The 19,863-nt window shown below is 40.5% G+C and overlaps 1 protein-coding gene across 4 annotated transcripts in view; it reads left to right on the top strand.

Moving 5' to 3' along the window:
* The first annotated feature begins 507 nt into the window (after window positions 1-507).
* hecw2a (HECT, C2 and WW domain containing E3 ubiquitin protein ligase 2a) overlaps window positions 508-19,863 on the top strand; it is a 45,506-nt gene continuing 26,150 nt past the window's right edge. For 2 of the 4 annotated variants that reach the window (XM_034694577.1, XM_034694575.1), the window contains exons 1-3: window positions 508-836; window positions 1,461-1,953; window positions 16,238-16,899. In XM_034694577.1, the coding sequence (XP_034550468.1) occupies window positions 16,521-16,899 (379 nt within the window). In that variant the 5' untranslated portion in view covers window positions 508-836; window positions 1,461-1,953; window positions 16,238-16,520. Of the gene's footprint in view, window positions 837-1,243; window positions 1,954-16,237; window positions 16,900-19,863 lie in introns of those variants that run through there. The other 2 variants (XM_034694574.1, XM_034694576.1) reach the window with 2 other exon arrangements.

Below are 19,863 nucleotides of genomic sequence, written 5' to 3'. Positions count from 1 at the left end.
TCAGGATAATAATAGCGATAATGATTATAATTATAATGATAATAATAATAATAATAATAATAATAATAATAATAATAATAATAATAATAATAAGACTATGAAATAATAACAAACCAATGAGGATCCATGAGCAGTATTTTCTATATTCAGCATAGTTTTCTTATTCGATATATTTTATTATGACTACTGTGGTGCTTTCAGCTTTGGTGCACGTGGCAATGCCTGTTCAAAGCTCAAACACTAAAAGTATCACCAAAATTCACGAAGGAAATCAAACTTTAAGAAAGGGGGAGAGTATTTTATTCATACCAAAGCAGGACAGAATGGTAAACAGACAAAGGGAGAGCGTAACTCTCGTAAATACAGATATTTTTCACTAAGGTTAGCTAATTATTGTCCAGCCGCTGAAATACCACGTATCCTTGTTTGCTCCTCGTGTTAATGTGCTTTAGTGCACCTCCTCCAAACGGCCACCAGAGGGCGCGATTCCCCTGACAACACCTGCTGTCTCTGCGACAGAGGGAGGTGTGAAGTCGCAGTACTGATGAATGAGTGTATTTGTACTCTGTCCCCGTGTTTACTTTATCGTGTTATAACTGGGGCCACCGTTTCACTGTGGCAGGAGTTCTTTGGTATGAATACAAGTAATCCTATTTTGACGCATTGACTTACATTTGTACAGAAAATACCATTATTATAGCTCTATGTTGACTACAGGCATGTTTATTCACCTGCGCATGTCTAATGTGGATATATTGGGCTCTACCTGAAGTAACCAGATCATTAGGAGGGAAGGCAGCAATACCACAACATAGGAATCAAGTGCTCACCCACAGGTAAGATTTCTATCATTATCAAAGAAGGCATCATGCAGAGTGAGCATTTGGAGTGATGTGTGTGTTAAAACGTGCAGTATAATATGTAAATGTATTATTCATGATGTATTGATGCATTTAAACACATTTTGTTGTTGCAGTTGGTCGAGGTCGAGACATTGTTAACTACTTTGTGTGGACATAGTTTAATCTGACTCTGTATTGACTGATCATGTGTATTGTGAATGTTATTCTGCAAAGCTTTAGTTGTCTGTATGATGTCGTCAAAGAGTATTAATATTTACAAAATGAAGTCGAAGAAGGCCTTCCTTAAAAAACTGCATAAAAGTGTAGTAAATGCACTGATCTGTATCTGTGCAGTGTTCATGCTCTACAGGTTGACAACATTTATCCCTCTCTCTCCCTCATTCTCTCATTTCTCCGCCCACTTTGGCGTTTTCCCACATTAATATGCAGTGTGTGTATATATGTTATCAAACAGCAGAAACTACATCTCAGTCTCTTTAAGCTTCAGATTTAATCCCTCCGCACCCTCCAGCAAGAAGACTCACACTCTACTGCACAGAAGAAAACATTACGCCATCCTCCGGCAGGCTACGATTTTCTGTTTTCTGTCTCTTCTAGGATTGACAGCGGTTCACGCTTTACCCAGTCATATTGTGTGCATCTGCCGGGACTGGTGGGAGGACGTCGGTACTGACTGCAGCACATTGCGATGCAGTGAGGGAGAAATAAGGATGCGATGCCTGTGTGAGCTGCACGCCTGAGGACTCAGCAGCAGCAGCAGCAGAGTGGCAGGGAGGTGCTGCTGGAGTTTATGCGCACACCTCTGGAGGCTGCTGCCGAAGAGGGCCGAGGTGTCTCTGCAGCGCCGCAGCTTTTCACAGGGATACCGTCTCGATACGTGACTTCGAGCCCAAAGCTGCCCTGGCTCGGGATCTGAGAGGGAGGGAGGGAGGGGGGTAGCGCGGCACCCCGCCCGTCTCTCCTCATTTGGACTGCAGGGATAACGACCTAAACCGTGATATCCCCGCGCAGACACCACTGAGCAGGTGCTGGTGGCAGCGCTGTCATCATCCGTTCACCGCGTCTTCCATCCCGCACCTCTGCGCAAAAGGTAAGCTCTGACACACAGTGCAGTCAGGAATGGAGGGACCGTGTAGGTGTTCATGGCTTCAAACAGTGCTGGTCATAACGATGATGATGATGATGATGATGATGATGGTGCTCAAGCAGCAGAATCTGTCATTTAACAACCGCAGCGTCGCCTTTTGCGTATCGTGTTCTGCTGTTGTTGTGGTTTTGCACTGAAGGAGATTATGGATCGATTTTGGTTTCATGCATGCGTCTTGTGCAAGAGATGCATAAAAAGAAAATGACGTAGGGAATTCCCACAGTAATCCAATAGCGAGAGATGACACCTGCACAATCCGCCAGTGCGGTCCCTGTATGGCCTGCTCAGTCATGTGCGCAAAGCGGCCGCGCGCGGCCTCGGCACAGCGCACAAATTGTTTAGGAATGATTAAAGTTGGAGAGCAAGTCTTATGTAACGTGATTTTTGCTGACGTGTTCCTGCCATAAGCGGGGGTTACCTTCACGTTTTCCTGCTCCAAGACGTTATCGTGGTCACAGTATGAGGGGTGCCTGTGTTTACAACACCATGAACGTTTACTCAGCACAGACTGAACAGATCTTTTCTTCTGAAATAATATCATTCAGGGATTAATTTATATTTTAGTTCTATGAGGCAAACATAAAGCCTGCAAAGCTGTTGATGCATTCTCGTTGAGATGTGTATATTTTATTTGCTTGATTGTTCTTTTTACTTTTTCCAAGTGTTTTAAAGGTTGGGTCTGACTCGATCTGACATATTTTCAAAACATGATATAATACACTATTCTGTTATTTGAGATGAACTCTTTCAGCAGAAATACAGCTGTGTTAGATTGTTGTCCCTGTAGATCATCACTGAAGCAGATCCTCTCTCGACATAAACCTGCGTAGTAATGCCTTTTGCAGATTTGATTGATGAGTAAATATTTATTCGTGAAATTTGGAGATGTGGATTGATAAACATAAAGGAGTACAGGGTGAGATAAAAGTCAGGACATCCAATCTGTTCTCCAAAAGCAGGCGTGACCACTTCATGATTTGTGGACTGTTTTTTTGCCACAAGTGACCGTCCTGGGACGAGAGGTCGGAGGGTGATTGAGCACTCATGAGAACTCATCATACAGTTTGAGAGTTATGGATTCAGATTTAGTGAGTGTTCACTGATAGCTTCTAATCAAGGCTTACATTCAAATGTCACAACACTAAACTTTCACTCAGTGGAAAAAAATGGTGCAGTCCAAAGAGGAAAAGAAGCCCAAAAGTAAGCCGAACATTTGTCCCACATTTGCATTTAAATTCTCTAAAAGGCAGAAACACCACAGCACGGTCGTGAGGTTAAGCTCAGTGACTTGAGACAAGATGAGTTGACATCCAGCAGACTCACTCGTCAGTCAAACCAGACGGACCCTTAAATATGAATAATTGAAAGGCTTCATGTCATTAAAACAGGTTGGTTACATAAAAATACACCCTCGTACAGACGTTAGGAACTGGGGACAGTGGCTTTGGCGAGCACAACTATTTCTGTACCAGGCTGTAAATGTTTAATTACACTGTAGTTAGGCGTTTTAATATGGGGCCTGATGGGGATTGACTTGCTTTTTGGATTCAGCCTCAAGTGGACGTTTTAGGGACTGAGTTTTTGCAGTATGTTTGGCTTGATTTACTATGGGACTGGATGTTTTCAGTTGGATTATTAAGAACGTGTGTAAGAGAGTAAAGAAAGCCCCTTCGACACATGATCATAAAAAACACCTTGTCTACATTCAGGTTAAAGAAAAGGGTTTCATCTGCTCGACAACTGAAGAATAAATGCACCACAACAGTTTGTTCGACCTTTTCATGACAGATAACAAAATGAAGCCGTCTCTCAGGTGTTGCTCTTTGTTGAAGCCTGAACATACACCAGTCCACCTACACATTTTTTTACCAAGTTACCTGACACGACCCTTTTCTTCAGGACATGTGGGTGTTTGAGTGATATCTCCTCGATTCGACTGATAAAGCAGTAAGTGAAAATTGAAGGAAGAATTAAATATACAGGACCTTTACGGACTAAAACGTCCTTTTGACAATCAACTCAAAGGGTGTAGACTATTCCTTCGTAAGTTCCTGATCAGTTGGACATTTGCTGATGCTGATAGTGACTGTGTATAAAGATGGATGATGTGTCCACACTTCCTCTTGTTGTACAAAAATGATACAAAAATATCTCCCTCAATGGGCTTACATTTTGTGCATCTGGAGCCAAAGTCTGCACAGTTGGGATTGACTGATGCAGCCATGATATTGATGTTTCTCTTCTTCCATTAATTAAAACACACATTTAGTGTTAGTATTAATTGTGTTTTCTCTGTCCAACAGAGTAAAATGACAGAAACCATGTTGGAGACAAACATATTTGTCATGTGTTTTGGTTCTATAAATCGACCCGAGGGAGGCAGGCTTTAGACCCATGCTACAGCCAGTCAGCAGGGGGAGCTCCAAATGTCATTGCTTTGCTTTTAAAGAGCTATCATGTCTTTAATCTTTTTACAGTCTATGGTTTAAACCATGAAGAAAGGGACAAAGGAGCTCTCAGTGCAAGACGAACAAACCACATCAATGTTTTGGTTCCACATCAAGCGTGTGCACCACATGAGCTGATCTGTGTTCACTCTAGTCAACGTGTGTTTCCACAGAGAGCACCGCAGCACGTCTCAGCTCTGTCCCAGACTCCCCTCTCCCTCTGCTTAAGTGACACTCGGAGAGAACCTACGTCTGGTATTTGTCAAGCTGAATAGAGCTGAACAACCTGGAAGGGAAGTCAGTTTCAAAATAAAACACCACATACAGAGAGCTGATGAGGGAGGGTAGAGCCGGTCAACTATCAATCAGAAGGTTGGCAGTTCGATCCCAGCTCCTGCAGTCACATGCCAAAGTGTCCCGCTGTTGTTCATGTGTGTGAATGTGTATGAATGAAATTAGCTAATATTGATGGTGCCTTACTACAGCAACTACTACCATCAGTGAGTGGATGTGGTGTGAATGGGTGAATGTGACGAGTAGTGTAAAAGCGCTTTTAGTGGTCGAAAGACTAGAACAGCGCTATATAAATACAAGTACAAGTCCATATAGATATATTCTTCACAATTACCGACCAGACACAAATATGTGATCCACGTTGATCACAGCTGGAAAATAATCAAAAAACACAAAATAATATACAAATGAACGGTAAATCAACCTCAGGAGGGCAACAGTAAACTGTTGTTGGTATGTGGTTCTCTGTATACATTGTTGTTATCCGTGATTACAATACTACTGTCTCACGTGATTTTGTAATCTCCAGCTGCTTTGAGTTGCACCCCGCTGCACAAAACTTCACACTTGAGTCAGACGAAGCCAAAACAGAGGCGCTAATAGAATACAGTGCAGAGGCTGTGGAACAAAGACATAAGCTCCAGAAACACAAAAAACATCTAGATCGATGCAGGAACAAAGAGTATAGTGTGAGCACCGGTGATGTGCTTGGGAACAGTCAAAGAGCTGGGGCTTCGTGATAGACAAAAGGGTGATCTCAGGTTTTCAGTGGAAAAGAAAAACATCCAGTGAGGAACACTCTCCAGGAAATAGATCTGTCATCATTCAAGTCCACTGTAGTCCACAACAGGAAGACAACAGATAGTTCAACACGAGGTGCTGATCAGTGATAAACCAAAAGATCAGAAAGGTCAGATTAAACTTCACAGAAAGGCAGCTGAAAAAGTCTTCTATTGACAGATGAAACGCAGATCCACCGTAGAGTCAGTGTGATAGGAGAGAATGTAGAGATGGTTTTGGATGACTCATGATTTGAAGCGTACCAAGTTATCTCTGAAACACAGCGGAGGCAGTGCCATGGCATCAGCATCGATGGTATCCACTGGGTGTGAAGATAATACTTAGACTTTGTATACAGATACACTTTCTGTTCAGATTTAGCTGAATCAAACAAAGCTGATTGGTCAGTGCTTCACAAAGCAGATAGACAATGACCCCAGAATACTGCAGACGTAATGCAGGAGGGGAATATTTAGCATGGCTAACACCCACAATCCACTACTCAACGTCCTGCCTCCCTCTATAAACACAAGGACAAAGTTAAGTCAACTTTTAGTTACTCCTCTTAATAACCATAATAGTGTATTGATCAAATTTCAGGTGATAAATTTACCCTTTAGTAGCTTAATCTTCAGTCATATATGAGATAAAAGGCCAAAGTTCCTTTTTTTCAGCTCGTCCAAATAAAAGTTTTGAGACGATGTTTCATTATTTATAAAGAACAGTATCGTTAGTGTCCTTGTAAATATCTTAACACGGTAATAGTGTTTCACTTAAGTATGACAAATACTTATAAATTATAAAACATGTTCAATTGGCAGAAGATCATTTACCTGTTGGATTACAAGAAGCAATACTGCAGTAAAAGTAATTCATAGTTATTTTTTACTGTAAATCTTGGCCCCAATCTGAGAAGGGACATTTAAATATACTTTGTTGTTAGTGATTGATTAATATTTAAATGTGATTTATTTTTCTAAATCATTGACAGAGATTCCAATATCATTAACATACTTTCCTAACCTCTAAAGAAAAACACATTTCAGTTTTTTTCTCCAATGAATTTCAATCAATATATATAGAGCTTTATGCAACCTTAATTTACCCGCATCAAAGTTAAAATGAGAATATATTTCTCTCAAAACAGTCACATTTTTCAGTTTGAACATTTAATATATTGTTTTTCAATAATATCTATGATGTAAATGATTTGCAAACCATCAAAAATGTCTTTGGGAACATTTTACCCGACGTCTCAAATCTTATGGAATAGGAAAATCGGATTGAAATTGAAAAAGATGAAAAATGAATTGCACTACCTATTTTGAATAGCAGATGGTGCTGTATGCATTCCATTTTTCTGGTTAGTGTCTCATATCTGTAGCTGAATAGAGGTGTACAGACTGCGACCATTTAAGCATTGTCTTTATTTATTCACCTGAGGTTGCACACTGGCAACATAAGACCATATGCCTCTTCAGGTGCCAAAACATTGAGCATTTTGTTATTTTATATGTTTCCATTGACTCCTGTTACTCTGCAATATAGCAGAGTAGCTTTTGCGTGCTTTTCAAACAAAAGCATGTTTGTTATCAAAACAGGAAATAAAGTAACCAAGGCGAATGACACTTACACAGGACTTCCACCAGATCTGTGTCTGGTCCATCCTGGATCCGCTGCGGTCCGGCTCAGTGCTCTCTTGCGTTTTCGGAATACAGCATCGAGCAGGACCGCCGAAGAGCTTGAGTCATGTGACCCAGAGGTTTTCCTGCTGTAATTACTGAATCAAGGATCTCCTCCTTCTCTCCTCATCCATGTTGTCTTTATGGTCCTCTGAAAACCTCTGACCTGTTGACTCCAGGTCTGGCTCCGCTCATCATGACGGTTTGTTGTTGTAGTTAAGTGAAATACGTTCTGGTGATAACACAGAGTGTTTTATTCTGAAAATTAACCGGATGTTTTCATTTTATTTTGGTGCCTGACTTCCTGTCCCGCTCCATCTGCTCTGTTGAGATTGATGCGTCGTGCTCCGGCATCAGGCAAAAATAGAAGTCTTGCGTATCTGATCCGGAGGGCTCCGACCTGCCGGAACAGAGACGCAGCCGGAACGCAACGTAGTGGATCCAGTGGAAGTTAACACTAGAATAGATTATTGAATAGATAATTGACTAGAATAGAAACCTATCAGATGTGCTGTGATGGAATTTGGCCATTAAAAAGTCAAAACAAAGCGTCACAAATACCAGATATATGAGGCTATCTCTGCTCTGAAGCTTGAACATAAACTGTGTTTCAACCTTTAAATAAATGTTAAAAAACAGGTTGTAAATGTAGAATTGTGACTTGTATCATGGGTTGAGTGTATCAGTACAGCCCTCGTTATTCCTGTTAAAAACCTGTCTTTATCAGTGTGTCCTTATTGAGGTGACTTGGCAAGCTTTCACTGATTCTGCAGGCTGTGAAACATTTCTTATGTACTCAGTGACTCAGTGAGTCAGGAGGTGGAATTGGACATTGGCATAGAGGTTGTTTAACCCTGAAGAGATGTTACTGCTTACTTCATGTATAGATTAGTTCTGATGCATCTTTGAAACCTTTCACTGTCCAGTTTCTACTTTTTACTCCCCTTCTTGCCTACCTGTTCTCAGGTTGTGGTTGTTAAATCCTCAAACTGTGATGTTTGGTATTTGAAACTTTGAAGTCTCCACCTGATCTGTCGGTATATATTTGTATGTGTCTGCGTAGAGTTTTTCTGCCTTTCACAAATTCATACTCAGCCCGCATTCCCATTTATAGAAAAGCAGACGTCCTTAACTTTGGAGAGGGTGATATCAATCAGTTTCCCGGCCGTAAATGCTATTTTGGGCTCGACGGGGCCTGTCATGAGGGATGCCTCCTGACGAGTGACTCATTCCAGACATGTACACCCAGGGCGATGTGTTTAGAGAAATACCCTGAGCGGGATGGGGCAGCTCTGTTTCTTTCTGGGAAGTGGGAACACTCTGGCACAAACGCTGTAGCCTGCGTTGTCTCAGAATGACTCACAGAGCTGCGTCGTCCAGCGGGGTCTCACTGCAGTCTGGTGGACTGCAGTCTTGGGTTCATGGTCAGTTTGCGAAGAGAACTTATTTACATCTTCTGAGTCAGTCCGTTTCCAGAAGCTTGGATAGGAATGTGTGTGTGGTTTTGTCGAGCTTTGTCACATTTGTTTTGAGTGTGTACTTCCTCTTGGTGCTGGTTCTGTGCTTTGTTTTTAACTGCATGTGTCAGTGAGGCACAATAAGACCTCAGTGCCAGCTCCCCAAGGTGCCCGTTCTGTCAGACTGTAAAGAGCAGCAGTCACCTCCACAGGGGCACAGAAGGGTCCCACTGCTGACATTTACACACACACACCAACACACACAGACACACACTCACTGCTAGAGAAGAAAAAGGGACGAAGGGAGTGTGAGGAAGAGGAACCCCTTTAATGACATCAGAGCTCTCACGGCTCACAACAGACATCCACTAGCAAAACAGGTTATTTTCATTATTGATCAGACTCTTATTTATTTTCTTTATTTTGATGATAAATGTTGAAAATATGTTTTTAAAATGCCGTCTCTAGAGCTCGAGCATACTGGCAGGTATGAAGATGAGGCATCCCACTGGTCTCACACTGATGGCATGATATGAACATCATCACTCCGCCCACTCAGTTGCAGTGATTTCTCCTGACTTCTACCTGCTGCCTTCACACATCCACTCACTCAGTCTTCTTGCAGACGTTAGGAGGCAGGGAAGAAAACAGTCTGCTTTAATTGAGGGTGGAAAATGTGGCTGCCCACTCACCATCACAGGACATTTTCAGGAGTAGAGTGCAAGTGAGAAAAGGACTTCTTAATGCAAACTTGTCTGCTAGAGTTAAAGAAACAGTTCACAGTTTAGTTTCAAGCCCCAAGCTGATACGCCACAGATTTAGGGTTGAAATAAGATAATTATATTTAGCTAATTTATATACATATTTATTTATTTTTAATTTAATTTAATTTTTTAGACTTTTTTTTTTTTTTATTGTGCAAGAAATTTGCTTTACAAGAAGAGGGTGACCAAATGATAGTAGACAGAATAACAAATAAACAAGGCACAAATGATGAACAACATAAAAAATGGACTAACAAAGAAGAAATAATAATAATAATAATAATAATAATAATAATAATAATAATAATAATAATAATAATAATAATAATAATAACAACAAGAGGAACAGCTACAAAAAACAAACAAAGAAAAATGTTTCAAAGTATTGAAAGTAAATAAATAAATATATTAATAATGATAATGAAACAGATAAGGCTGAATGACAGTTTCTTAATTATTAATTTCCAGAGGTTAATATTAAATAATAGAAAAGTATAAAAAATAGATACTAAAATAAAATAAAATAAAATAAACAAATGAATAAATAAAAAGTTTGTCTTGTGAAGGTTAATGTTTGTGTGGGGGTATGAAGGTTAGTGCATATCTTCTGATGTATTCCAAATATAAGAAATTTGAAGTGGAAACTCAGAAGATTGAGGGTGGAAATAAGATGATTATAACGTGATACCATCATCTCATAATCCCTGCTAGAATATATTTTTATCAAAATGTATCTTTTAAGAATAGCAGCTAAAATGACATACTGTTTCTTTAAATGAAAAGGTTATGAAATATTTGGTCAATCAACTCGAGACATGGAGACTAATTCTTTCAGAGGTAAATAAACACTGAAGCACAAGCCTGCTGCTGTTTACAAAAGTAAAGCCACTGCAGCACATGTCGGATGTACTTATGATAATGCACAGTGTAGACAATATAAGCTATTAAACATACGTGTGTATGTGTGCATGCATGTGTGGGTGCGTGTGTGTGTGTGTGCAGAGTAGGGCAGTGCAGGCGCCTGTGATTGTGAAGATTCAGCACATCTTATCCTTAGCACGAGGTGTCTAAGGGGAGGTGTACAGCCTTATTGCTACCGCCGTACATGTCAGTCATGCCTGTCACATGGGACGCTCCACAACACACCCTGTGCATTAACAAAACACACACCTGTCACAAAGAATGGCATTATTGTAACTCCCAGACACCTGAAAACCACCATGATGCCATCCTGTTGCAGAAACGCTCTCTGAAGAACAACAATCCTGCTCCTTCTGCCACACTCCATCAGATCCTGTTCTTTGGATGTGGCTCTTTTTAGTATTCCCTGCACAATGATGAAGAGTACAAAGTATGCAGTGCCTAACACGACAACAGCTCTCAGAGGTGTCAAATTTAACTGCATCTGAGATGATGCTTGGAGTTAGAAACAGAATTGTAGGATGTTTCTAGTGTGTAACTCCTCTTAGTTAAAAACTGGTGAGACCAATATACCAGTATGAATTTCAGAGACACTTTTATTGTGGTATGGACTTGTACCCAGAAGATGGTGCTCCAGGGCGCAGACTTGGCCTACTGGTTACGTTGTGTACCCATGTACACTGGAAAAAATGCCCCTAAAAAAAAAAAAACGAAAAAAAAAACTTACTTCAAGGTAAAAGTACATTAAAATAAACAAAAAAAAATCTGCCAATAGAATAAGGCAAAATTCTAAGATTTCTTAAAATAAGACGTAATATTTTGAAAACGGTGATCTTAAAACGAGCAGGGAAAACGTATTTTAATCAATATTTTACCAGTATTGTAAAGCTTAGTGTCTCAATATAAGCCAGGAATGTTAACAATTAGTATTTTTTCACTCAAAATAAGATTTTTGCACAAAAACATTTCAAGTCAACTTCTTCATTTGAGATTTATTCACCTTAATTTGAGTTGTATTATAGTGGCACTTCTCTAGGTTTAAGACCATCTTATACTTGAAATAAAATTACAAAATTTGATTTGAGCATTTTGAGATATAATGTCTTCTCATAGTGAGCTGGATATACTAATATTCAGTCATGTTTTTTTTTAGGATAAGCCAGCTATGCTCAAAAGTAGGTGTGTCATTCTTTGCATGTAGTTTTAAGAAGTTTATTTGTATCTGATTTGGAAGAAACAGTGCCTGAAAACTGTGACCCACCCTTAAAAAAACAACTTTTCTTTTCTTTCTTTCTTTTATCATGGAGCTGTTTTCTGATAGATTCTCCAATAAAATGCATTTCTTAAATCAAGTAAAGTGTTTGTCTTAAATCAAGATTATCCGTCTTCTTCAAATAAGATTTCAGCTTGAAAAATGTATGAAATGTAAAATAAACCTTGTTTCTTCTAAATTACAACTAAAAACAAGATCATTTCAAGATTGTTTGACTTAACAAGATATTTAAGATGCATTGTCTTAAAACAAGTCCCTCTATCTTGCTCAATTGTTACTTGTTAAGTAAATTTATCTTTAATTAGGTGGGAGAAGAAACCAGGAAGACTGTTTCCTTCTAAGAGACCTCCGAGAAACAGACTGGGTCTTATTCACCAGTGTGGCTTATATTCTTGTGACATCTCTATCAATGTCAGTCTGATGAGACTTAGGGTTGCACAATATGTCAACAATGTACGATGTCAAGTAAATGACCCTGAAACACATCATGCTTCTTTGTTGCATAATGCAAAATAAATAAACTTGAGAGTTTCTCTTCCCCAATGATCAATCTAATCTAACAGACCGCTGTGTCACATGACCGTAAACATGCGTATGACGTCGCTGCCGTCACAGATAATATCGGTGTTCAGTTACGCAATGGTTTGTGTTAGTTACAGCTGGCACAAGATGGTGAGCTTCAATCTCAAGAGGTTACTGTAACAGGGCTGGTCTCACTCTCGGAGCATCGTTAGAAATAGTTAGTGATACAAATAAAACAACTGCAGAAAAGAGACGAAGAAGAGAAGTTAGGCTGTGTTTATTCTTCTTGATTTTTCTCTAATTTTCACCCAGTGATATCGCAGAAAGATAAGATATCACAACGTCACTTTTTTTTTCCAATATTGAGCAGCCCTACTGAGAATCAATCGGTAATCCCACATCAGGTCAAAGCTGTACAGGGCAGTCAAATTGGGATTACAAAAGAAAAATAGTCTTTAGAAGGAAAATCACTGGGTTGAGTCCAGATTGTTCGTTGCCCTCTCCTGAGGTCAGGTTTTAGTCCGTGCTGCTGCATGTCGCTGATCGACACTCTTCATCCGCTCTGATGTGAGCCAAACTGGTGCAGTGTCTCCCACTCTACAGCAGCTTACAGTACAATGCCTGGCACACACAAGGGGGGATGCTTGGACCCCACTTATATAACAACTCAGCAGTTTTACACACATCTACCTTTGTGTCATTTCTGCTGCTTTATGGGAACAGCCCCTTCCTGCTGCTGCAACATGAACACACGTGAGCAGGATTTACGTATTCTTGCATCTGTGATGAAGGTTTTATTCCGTCATAAATCCCCTGTATGCAGTGTATGTGTGTGTGTATGTATGTGTGTTTGTGTGTGTGTGTGTGTGTGTGTGTGTGTGTGTCTGTGTGATGAAGCCACGCTCTGGTAATCTTGTCGAGTCAGGGACGTCCAGGCTTTCCCCATGTCAAATGCAGCAGATCTTATTTCAATATCAGGGGCGGCTTATTTGGAAACACAGCCAATCCACATACATCAAATCAGAGGCCGGTTCATCATTTCTGTGCAGTCGTTTCAAAATGCAAAGTGGATTGATTCAGAAGCTCAGGGGCAGTATATACAGGATATTGGACAATTTTTCATACATGCTACTGCTTTTAAATTGCTTTGGAGATTATTTCCAATCTGCATGGTGAAGAATTTCCAAAGTCACACACACACACTGACTGTCTACTATATTAGTTTAACATAGATTTGTTTCCATGTTGCAAAACAGTCTGCAAGGAAAAGAAAGAAAAAGATAGAAAAGTGATGAAATAACCGACTCAATGACATCCAACATCAGCTTGCTGACAACACAGTGCATTTTCTTCAGCCTCAATTTCCTCCTTTTTGTCACTTTGATAGATGATGTGAAGTAAGATGTCAGTGAGTGTAGTGGATGGAGGATTTGATGAGCTGTAACAGACAGGTGGACAAGAGGTTAGTAATTGTACTTCAGCTTACAAACACATTCAACAGCTGTGACACATTTCACATCGGCTATTGTTCTACTTAAATCCCGTATCATCTGCTGCAGCTTAAAAACAAATGGCACTACTTTTTGAGTCAAAAATAACAGTTTAAAGGCGCACACACCTTAGTAATTTTTACACAACATAGCCTACAGGACAACAATCATTATCTTCAGTGTTCATCCTGAATAAATGTTGATATATCAGAGAAAAGGAGCTCCTGATAACTCAGAGACTTGCATCTAAATCAAGTGGCAACCTCCAGTCTCAAAATATGAAGCCCATGCGGAAGTGTTATAAACTGCAGTTCATCGTGAATCCACTTGGGTCTGGCTGCAGAAACACCAGAAACCACATACACACCAATTCAGAAAATACTAACTTTGCAGCATTGATAAACATGTTTACAGCCTGGTTCAAAAAACAACTTTGGTCTACGTAGCTAATCTCTCTGAACGGGGGGTGAATTTTTTTCTAACGTGACGGTTCAGAAGATATTAAGATTACCAATTTTTGCCCAAATAAGGACATGACTGACTTGATTGACAGGCGGGAACACATAGCTGTTGACCAGGAGGCTCAAACCATGCCTCTTTACCTCACACTCTTTTGGATGAGTTCAACATTTCCAATATGGCTACCGCCGATGATTGGCTTCAAAACAGCGCTCAGGAACAGATGGGTGACATCACGGAAACTGTGTCCATTATTTATACAGTTTATGGTTAGAATCGTCTGTTTTCATGTTTTCCAGTTGTGTGAAAGTAATCAATGTATAGGTGAACGGAGTGGATGATGTACTCCACCTCCACCCATTGTAAAAAAGTGAAGCCAAAATATCCTTTACTCTGTTAATCTACTCAGTGCTGCTGGAGCCACATTTACCAGCATACGTTATACCTCTTTTTATTTCTAGAACAAAACCACTTAAAAACTACTGATTACGAAATTATGAGTCCCATGATGAATGAAATGAATGTTCAAAATCCTGATTTGTCTCCGTTAACTGAGCACCATAGAGTTTGGTCATTTTAATATTAAGGTGGCGTCTTTATTTCAGCTTGGAAACACGTAATGACTGATGGTTTATTTCTGTAGCATTTGGAATTTAGCTACTTTGGATTCTGATCTCATGTTCTAAAGATGGTGTCTCTGAAGCTTATTTTGGGCTGGCCATATTATTTATGCATGACACATTAATAAAAAATCTTATCAATTACCGGCTAAAAATACCCGGGCCCAAGCTGAATTAAAATCCCCCCACACAGTCCCACAGTCTTTAGAACGCTTCCCCTTTCGCATGAATACAAAAGTCAGTCATTAGCTTTAAGAAGATGTTGTCGCCCACATCTCTGATCTGTTGGCTCAGTTCAGTTGCTGCTGGTGATAGATCTGATATGACGTCTGTAATTTGTGTAAAAAAAACAGTGTTTCTCATTTAGCATTGTAACATATCCAGTAACTTGTCATTCAAACCTTGACATGCAAGCAAAAATGCATCAAATTATTACTTTCATATCAAAGTATTTGAAGGAGCATTTAGACTTACGTTCAGTCATTTGAAAGAGTGTCATCTGACTTGTGGATTTCCAGTTTTGCGTATTTGAAAGCTATGTACTCGACAGTCCAAATGCTCTTATTGAATACAGTGGTGCATACAGTGCAGCCCACACACTGAGGATCAATGGTTTCACAGCATTCACAGCATCACTGGACAGCTCAGCTTTTGAGACATATACCCACTTAAAATGCCAAAGATATCAGGGCTTAGCTCAGACTACGGCCCACATAGTTTTCCGGTGACTGAACAGGCGCGTATTAGCTGAATATTACCCAACCTTTTCTCCATCCCAAAGAAAAAGACTAACTCTTCTCTTCAGCCTGCCTAAAAACCAGCTGCCTTGGGCGAGACTCTGAAGTCACATGCCATCCTTCCTTTAAAAACAAAATGGCTCTGATGGAGACAGCGCTCCCTAGACGGCTCCCAAGCTGGCATTTGCTGATTGAAGAGTTTCCTGGGAGGCAGATACAGCTGCCTCGTCTCCTTTGACTGAGGCTGCTTGTACCCACAGAAACCACAGAAACCCAGATGCAGAGATGTGTTAATGTGTGTGTGTGTGTGTGTGTGTGTGTGTGTGTGTGTGTGTGTGTGTGTGTGTGTGTGAGTGTGTGAGTGTGAGAGAGAGAGGTGGTGGGATGATGTAAAGGGTTTTTTTTCACTAGTCATACAGAAATTAATGAGTCAAGCAGCAACCTCCGGTGTTGAAAAGCGGAGCCAATGCAGAAGTGCAAAAAAACGCAGTTTCTCGAGTGTCCTCTTGAGGCTGACTTCAGAAGCCAAGGGATCCCTCGTAGAGCCCAACATGTCCATCTTAACAGCAGAACATGTTTAAATCCTGGTCTATAAAACATATATAGAATCATTTTGGTCCCTGCAGCTCATTTCCACTTTAATCAGTCAGAGATGAAAAGACGGGGTGTTGAAAACGGTCCCCCTCATGGCTAATGATTGTTAAGTGTAACCATTGCCTTTGTACCATTTAGGCAACTTTCTACTTTTCATGTTTTCTTTCTTCTCTTTCCTCACCTTCAGGTCCCCCTTGCTGTTGGATAACATGCAAGGACCAAAAAGACAATGATGGACCCTCTGCATCAAGAGAATAAACGCATCACTGCTGAGGCTCGCAGATGGTTTTTGTCATCAGCCCCTTCAAAAGTTTTCTTCAAACATGAGAGTTCCAGTTGAGTCAACGTAGAGAAATCACTTCAACAACCAGCCTAGTCAATAAGAAGCTCCATCTCATCTCCCCCTCGTCAGGGGCCGTCTCAGCAGCTCTTTTTACTTCTGGTTGTTGCTCCTTTACCAGCCGTTCATCATGCGTCCCTCCCTTGCCACAGCTGTCCTACCGCCCAGGACCCGTTCCCACAATCCACCCAACCTTGCAGTCGGGGGCCGTGAACACCTGTCAGCGCCACGGAGGCGCAGTCCACATCTCCGACATACACTGAGTCCGGAAAACCTTCGAACTTTGGCAGAGAGGGGCGGAGCCTCTGTTGACACTGTGTCTGTTGTCAGCAGTCCCATTGGACTTCCACGAGCTAACAGTGACACTGATCTGGTGACCTCCCAGAGCCGGTCCTCGCTTACGGCATCCACTTTGGAGTACACGCTGAACCGTGGCCAGAACCTCGTCATTTCCTGGGATATCAAAGAGGAAGTGGATGCTACCGACTGGATTGGGCTGTACCACATTGGTGAGATGATTTTTTTTATATATTTACATTTGTAGCTCCTGGTCAAGCTTCTTTAAACTTTTCTGGGGCTACTCAAGATCCAAGCTCAAGGTTCAAGACAAGTCCAAGAAAGGTCTCAGGTTCTTGAGAAAAGGTTCAAATCAAATCACAGGTGTTCAGAAGCAAATTACAGGTTTAGACAGATCCACTCTTATGACAGTTTCTTTCAAAGCCTTAATGATTGTGTAAAAGCATACCTGTAATGTATTTATAGTCGTAAGGGTAAACATGCAGGGCACACGGCTATGTGAGGTCTTCCTGTTGTTCATTTTTAATGTTCTGAGACTTCAGGATGTGAGAACTTGAGATTTGACATTGCTTTAAGTTGAAGTCAACTCTCACATAAGGGCCCTTCACCAGTTACTGTTACACTAAATACTGATTAGTTGCATGTTACATGTTCATGACGTCTTTTACTTTCTACCTTTTGTGCATGATAGATAATAATGCATTGATTCCGTCTAGTTTGGACACAGGTCTACTAACTACTCTGTTTTAGGCTGATCTGAATTGAATGATAACTCACTGTTGTTTTGAGGAGAAATCAGCTGGTAATGAAACAGGCTGAGACGAATACCGATGCCTCTGGAGGAGCTGAAAATGCCAACCTGACCATCAGAAGAAGACTGATTATTATTTTATAGTTATTTTATGCTTGTCCCTCCTGCCACTGGATAAGTTCCAGATGAAGCGAATAATGACAGATTGCACAAACAGCCTTTTTGATATTTTTCACAGGAGGCATGTGGGTCACGTTTCGTCAGCACCACGCACTCCAGAGCTGATCCGTGCCCACTCTGGTCAAAACACGGGAACAGCATATACCATCTGGTTGACTCAAAATAAAACAGCATGTACTGACTCCTGACGGTACATTAGATCATACAGATAAGAAATGATTATTCATGATGCATATTATTAATAACTACAAAAAGCCACATAGTCGTGAAACATGAAATCAATAACACTTCAGTGTTTCTGTCATACCCTGTCTTACAGTAAACATAGAAGTCTTTGAGGTGTTGTTTATAGTATTTTTGATATTATCCTTGTTTATTTTAGACTCTAACATATTACATATTTAATCCTCAAATCCACAACAACTCCTGTGTTCACATGGCATTCATTTTTAAAATACATAATGAGATAAACTCAGACAGACTGCTTTGAGTCAGAGAAGCTTTCAGAGCAGCAGTGAGCCCAGAGGTAACATCAGTTTTCATCGTACGTGCAGAACAGCAAAGCATCGTAAGATTATTACAACAAGTGTGCTCAGTGATCTCCTGTATTACTTTTCACCAGGATGGACAGATCCACCTGACAGGTTGAGTCTGATATCCGTCAGCACACAGGTCAATGTATTCCCCCCCTGTCAAATTCCTGTCTCTAAGCAGGATCAGAGAGACTTTATTGGAGACCACCCCATTTAAATCAGAGCGGTGCACGCTTTGTGATGGTGTGTATGTTATTGTATACCGAGGCAGAGCTGTTACATGTTGACTCAACAGCTCCTGTTGCAGTATTGACTCGGAGTTGGAAGCTCCTACATAGGACTCTACCTGGCTACTCTCGACTCCTAATAATAAAACACCCGGATCAGCTGAAAGCTTTGAGGACAGGCAGGGTCAAGACTGCTCGGATCCTGGACGTCTGCAAGTTTCACAGATAGCTCCCCAAATACTGCAACTACACCAATAAATACAATATTAGATAATTACTCTGAAACGGGTTCATCTTTCGGACTGAAATGTTATATTTTTGCTTCTTTAGTTTTAGATATTCCTGCTTTTTATTGGTTGTTGTTGTTGTTGTTGTTGTTGTTGTTGTTGTTGTTGTTGTTGTTGTTGTGTATTTTGGACTGTTGGGTGGATATAAAGCAGTTTGAAGATATTATTTGGAGCTTTTTAAAAAATAGCAGTGAGTCATTTTTGACATTTTGTGCACTCAAGGATTGATCAATGACTCATTATATAATCAGCAGAAATAATTGTTATCTGCAGTCCTACAAGACAGACTTGCACTTAGATTAAAAAAGTAAGAACTGGTCTTGAGACTTCAATTGGGCTTGTTTGCTCTCAAAACAACCAAAGGCTTCGCACGACAGCAGAGGGTTGGATTTGCTGCTTTTTACATTGTTCTGAAGGTCAATTCGGAATCAGATTTTCATCTTTTCATCAGTTCTGTAGAGTACCACTTTGATTTAGTGATGTTAAATGAAAATCCGACCTCTGTCTAGTACATCCAGTAGTTTCATAAAACCTACATATTTCAGGAGCAGTGATGTTCCAGTGTGTATGACAAAGAGATCCCTTTTATTGTTGTCTTTAACTCTACCGTTAGTTTGCCTCTTCCCTGTCACAGAGAAACTCAACATCACAGAGTGAAGCAGAAACTCAGAGTTGTCTCTCACGCAGGATGATTACGGGTCTAAATCAGTGTCATTTACAGGAAAATTGAAGTCACTGAGCTATTCAGCGTGATGTATTGTGTTAGTAATGGATAATGGATTTCTGAAAACAATGAAGTCATCGACTTACAAGAGGTCACACAAACCTGCAGTGTTACAGAGAGCAGTTTATTCTGAGCACTATGACTTTGCTTTATGAAAAAACTTGGTCAAAGGTTTTTAAAGTTCTCTGCCAAATGAGACCCTCCAGGACCTAACTGGTCTGGTGTGTTGACTTCATTGTCTTAACCTTTCCCTCGTAGGTGAAAATGCTGTTTAGGAGAAAGAGATAGGGTAGACTGCTGGAGCCACGTGTCAGGGGCGTCAGGTCACTTCATATTGATCATAAGGCAGCTAGGACTTCATTACCTGCTCCAGGGTCTTAAACCCCAGAGGGGCTACCGCTTTCCTCGACTAAGCAGACATTCAATGATAAGCAAGTTGCCCTCCCCTCTCTCACTCTCCTTCAAACATACACA

This window comes from Notolabrus celidotus, chromosome 10 (assembly GCF_009762535.1).
Source record: "Notolabrus celidotus isolate fNotCel1 chromosome 10, fNotCel1.pri, whole genome shotgun sequence".
Taxonomy (NCBI): Eukaryota; Metazoa; Chordata; class Actinopteri; order Labriformes; family Labridae; genus Notolabrus; species Notolabrus celidotus.
The sequence above is the reverse complement of the archived record's forward strand: the minus strand, read 5'-3'. Positions and strand labels throughout refer to the sequence as shown.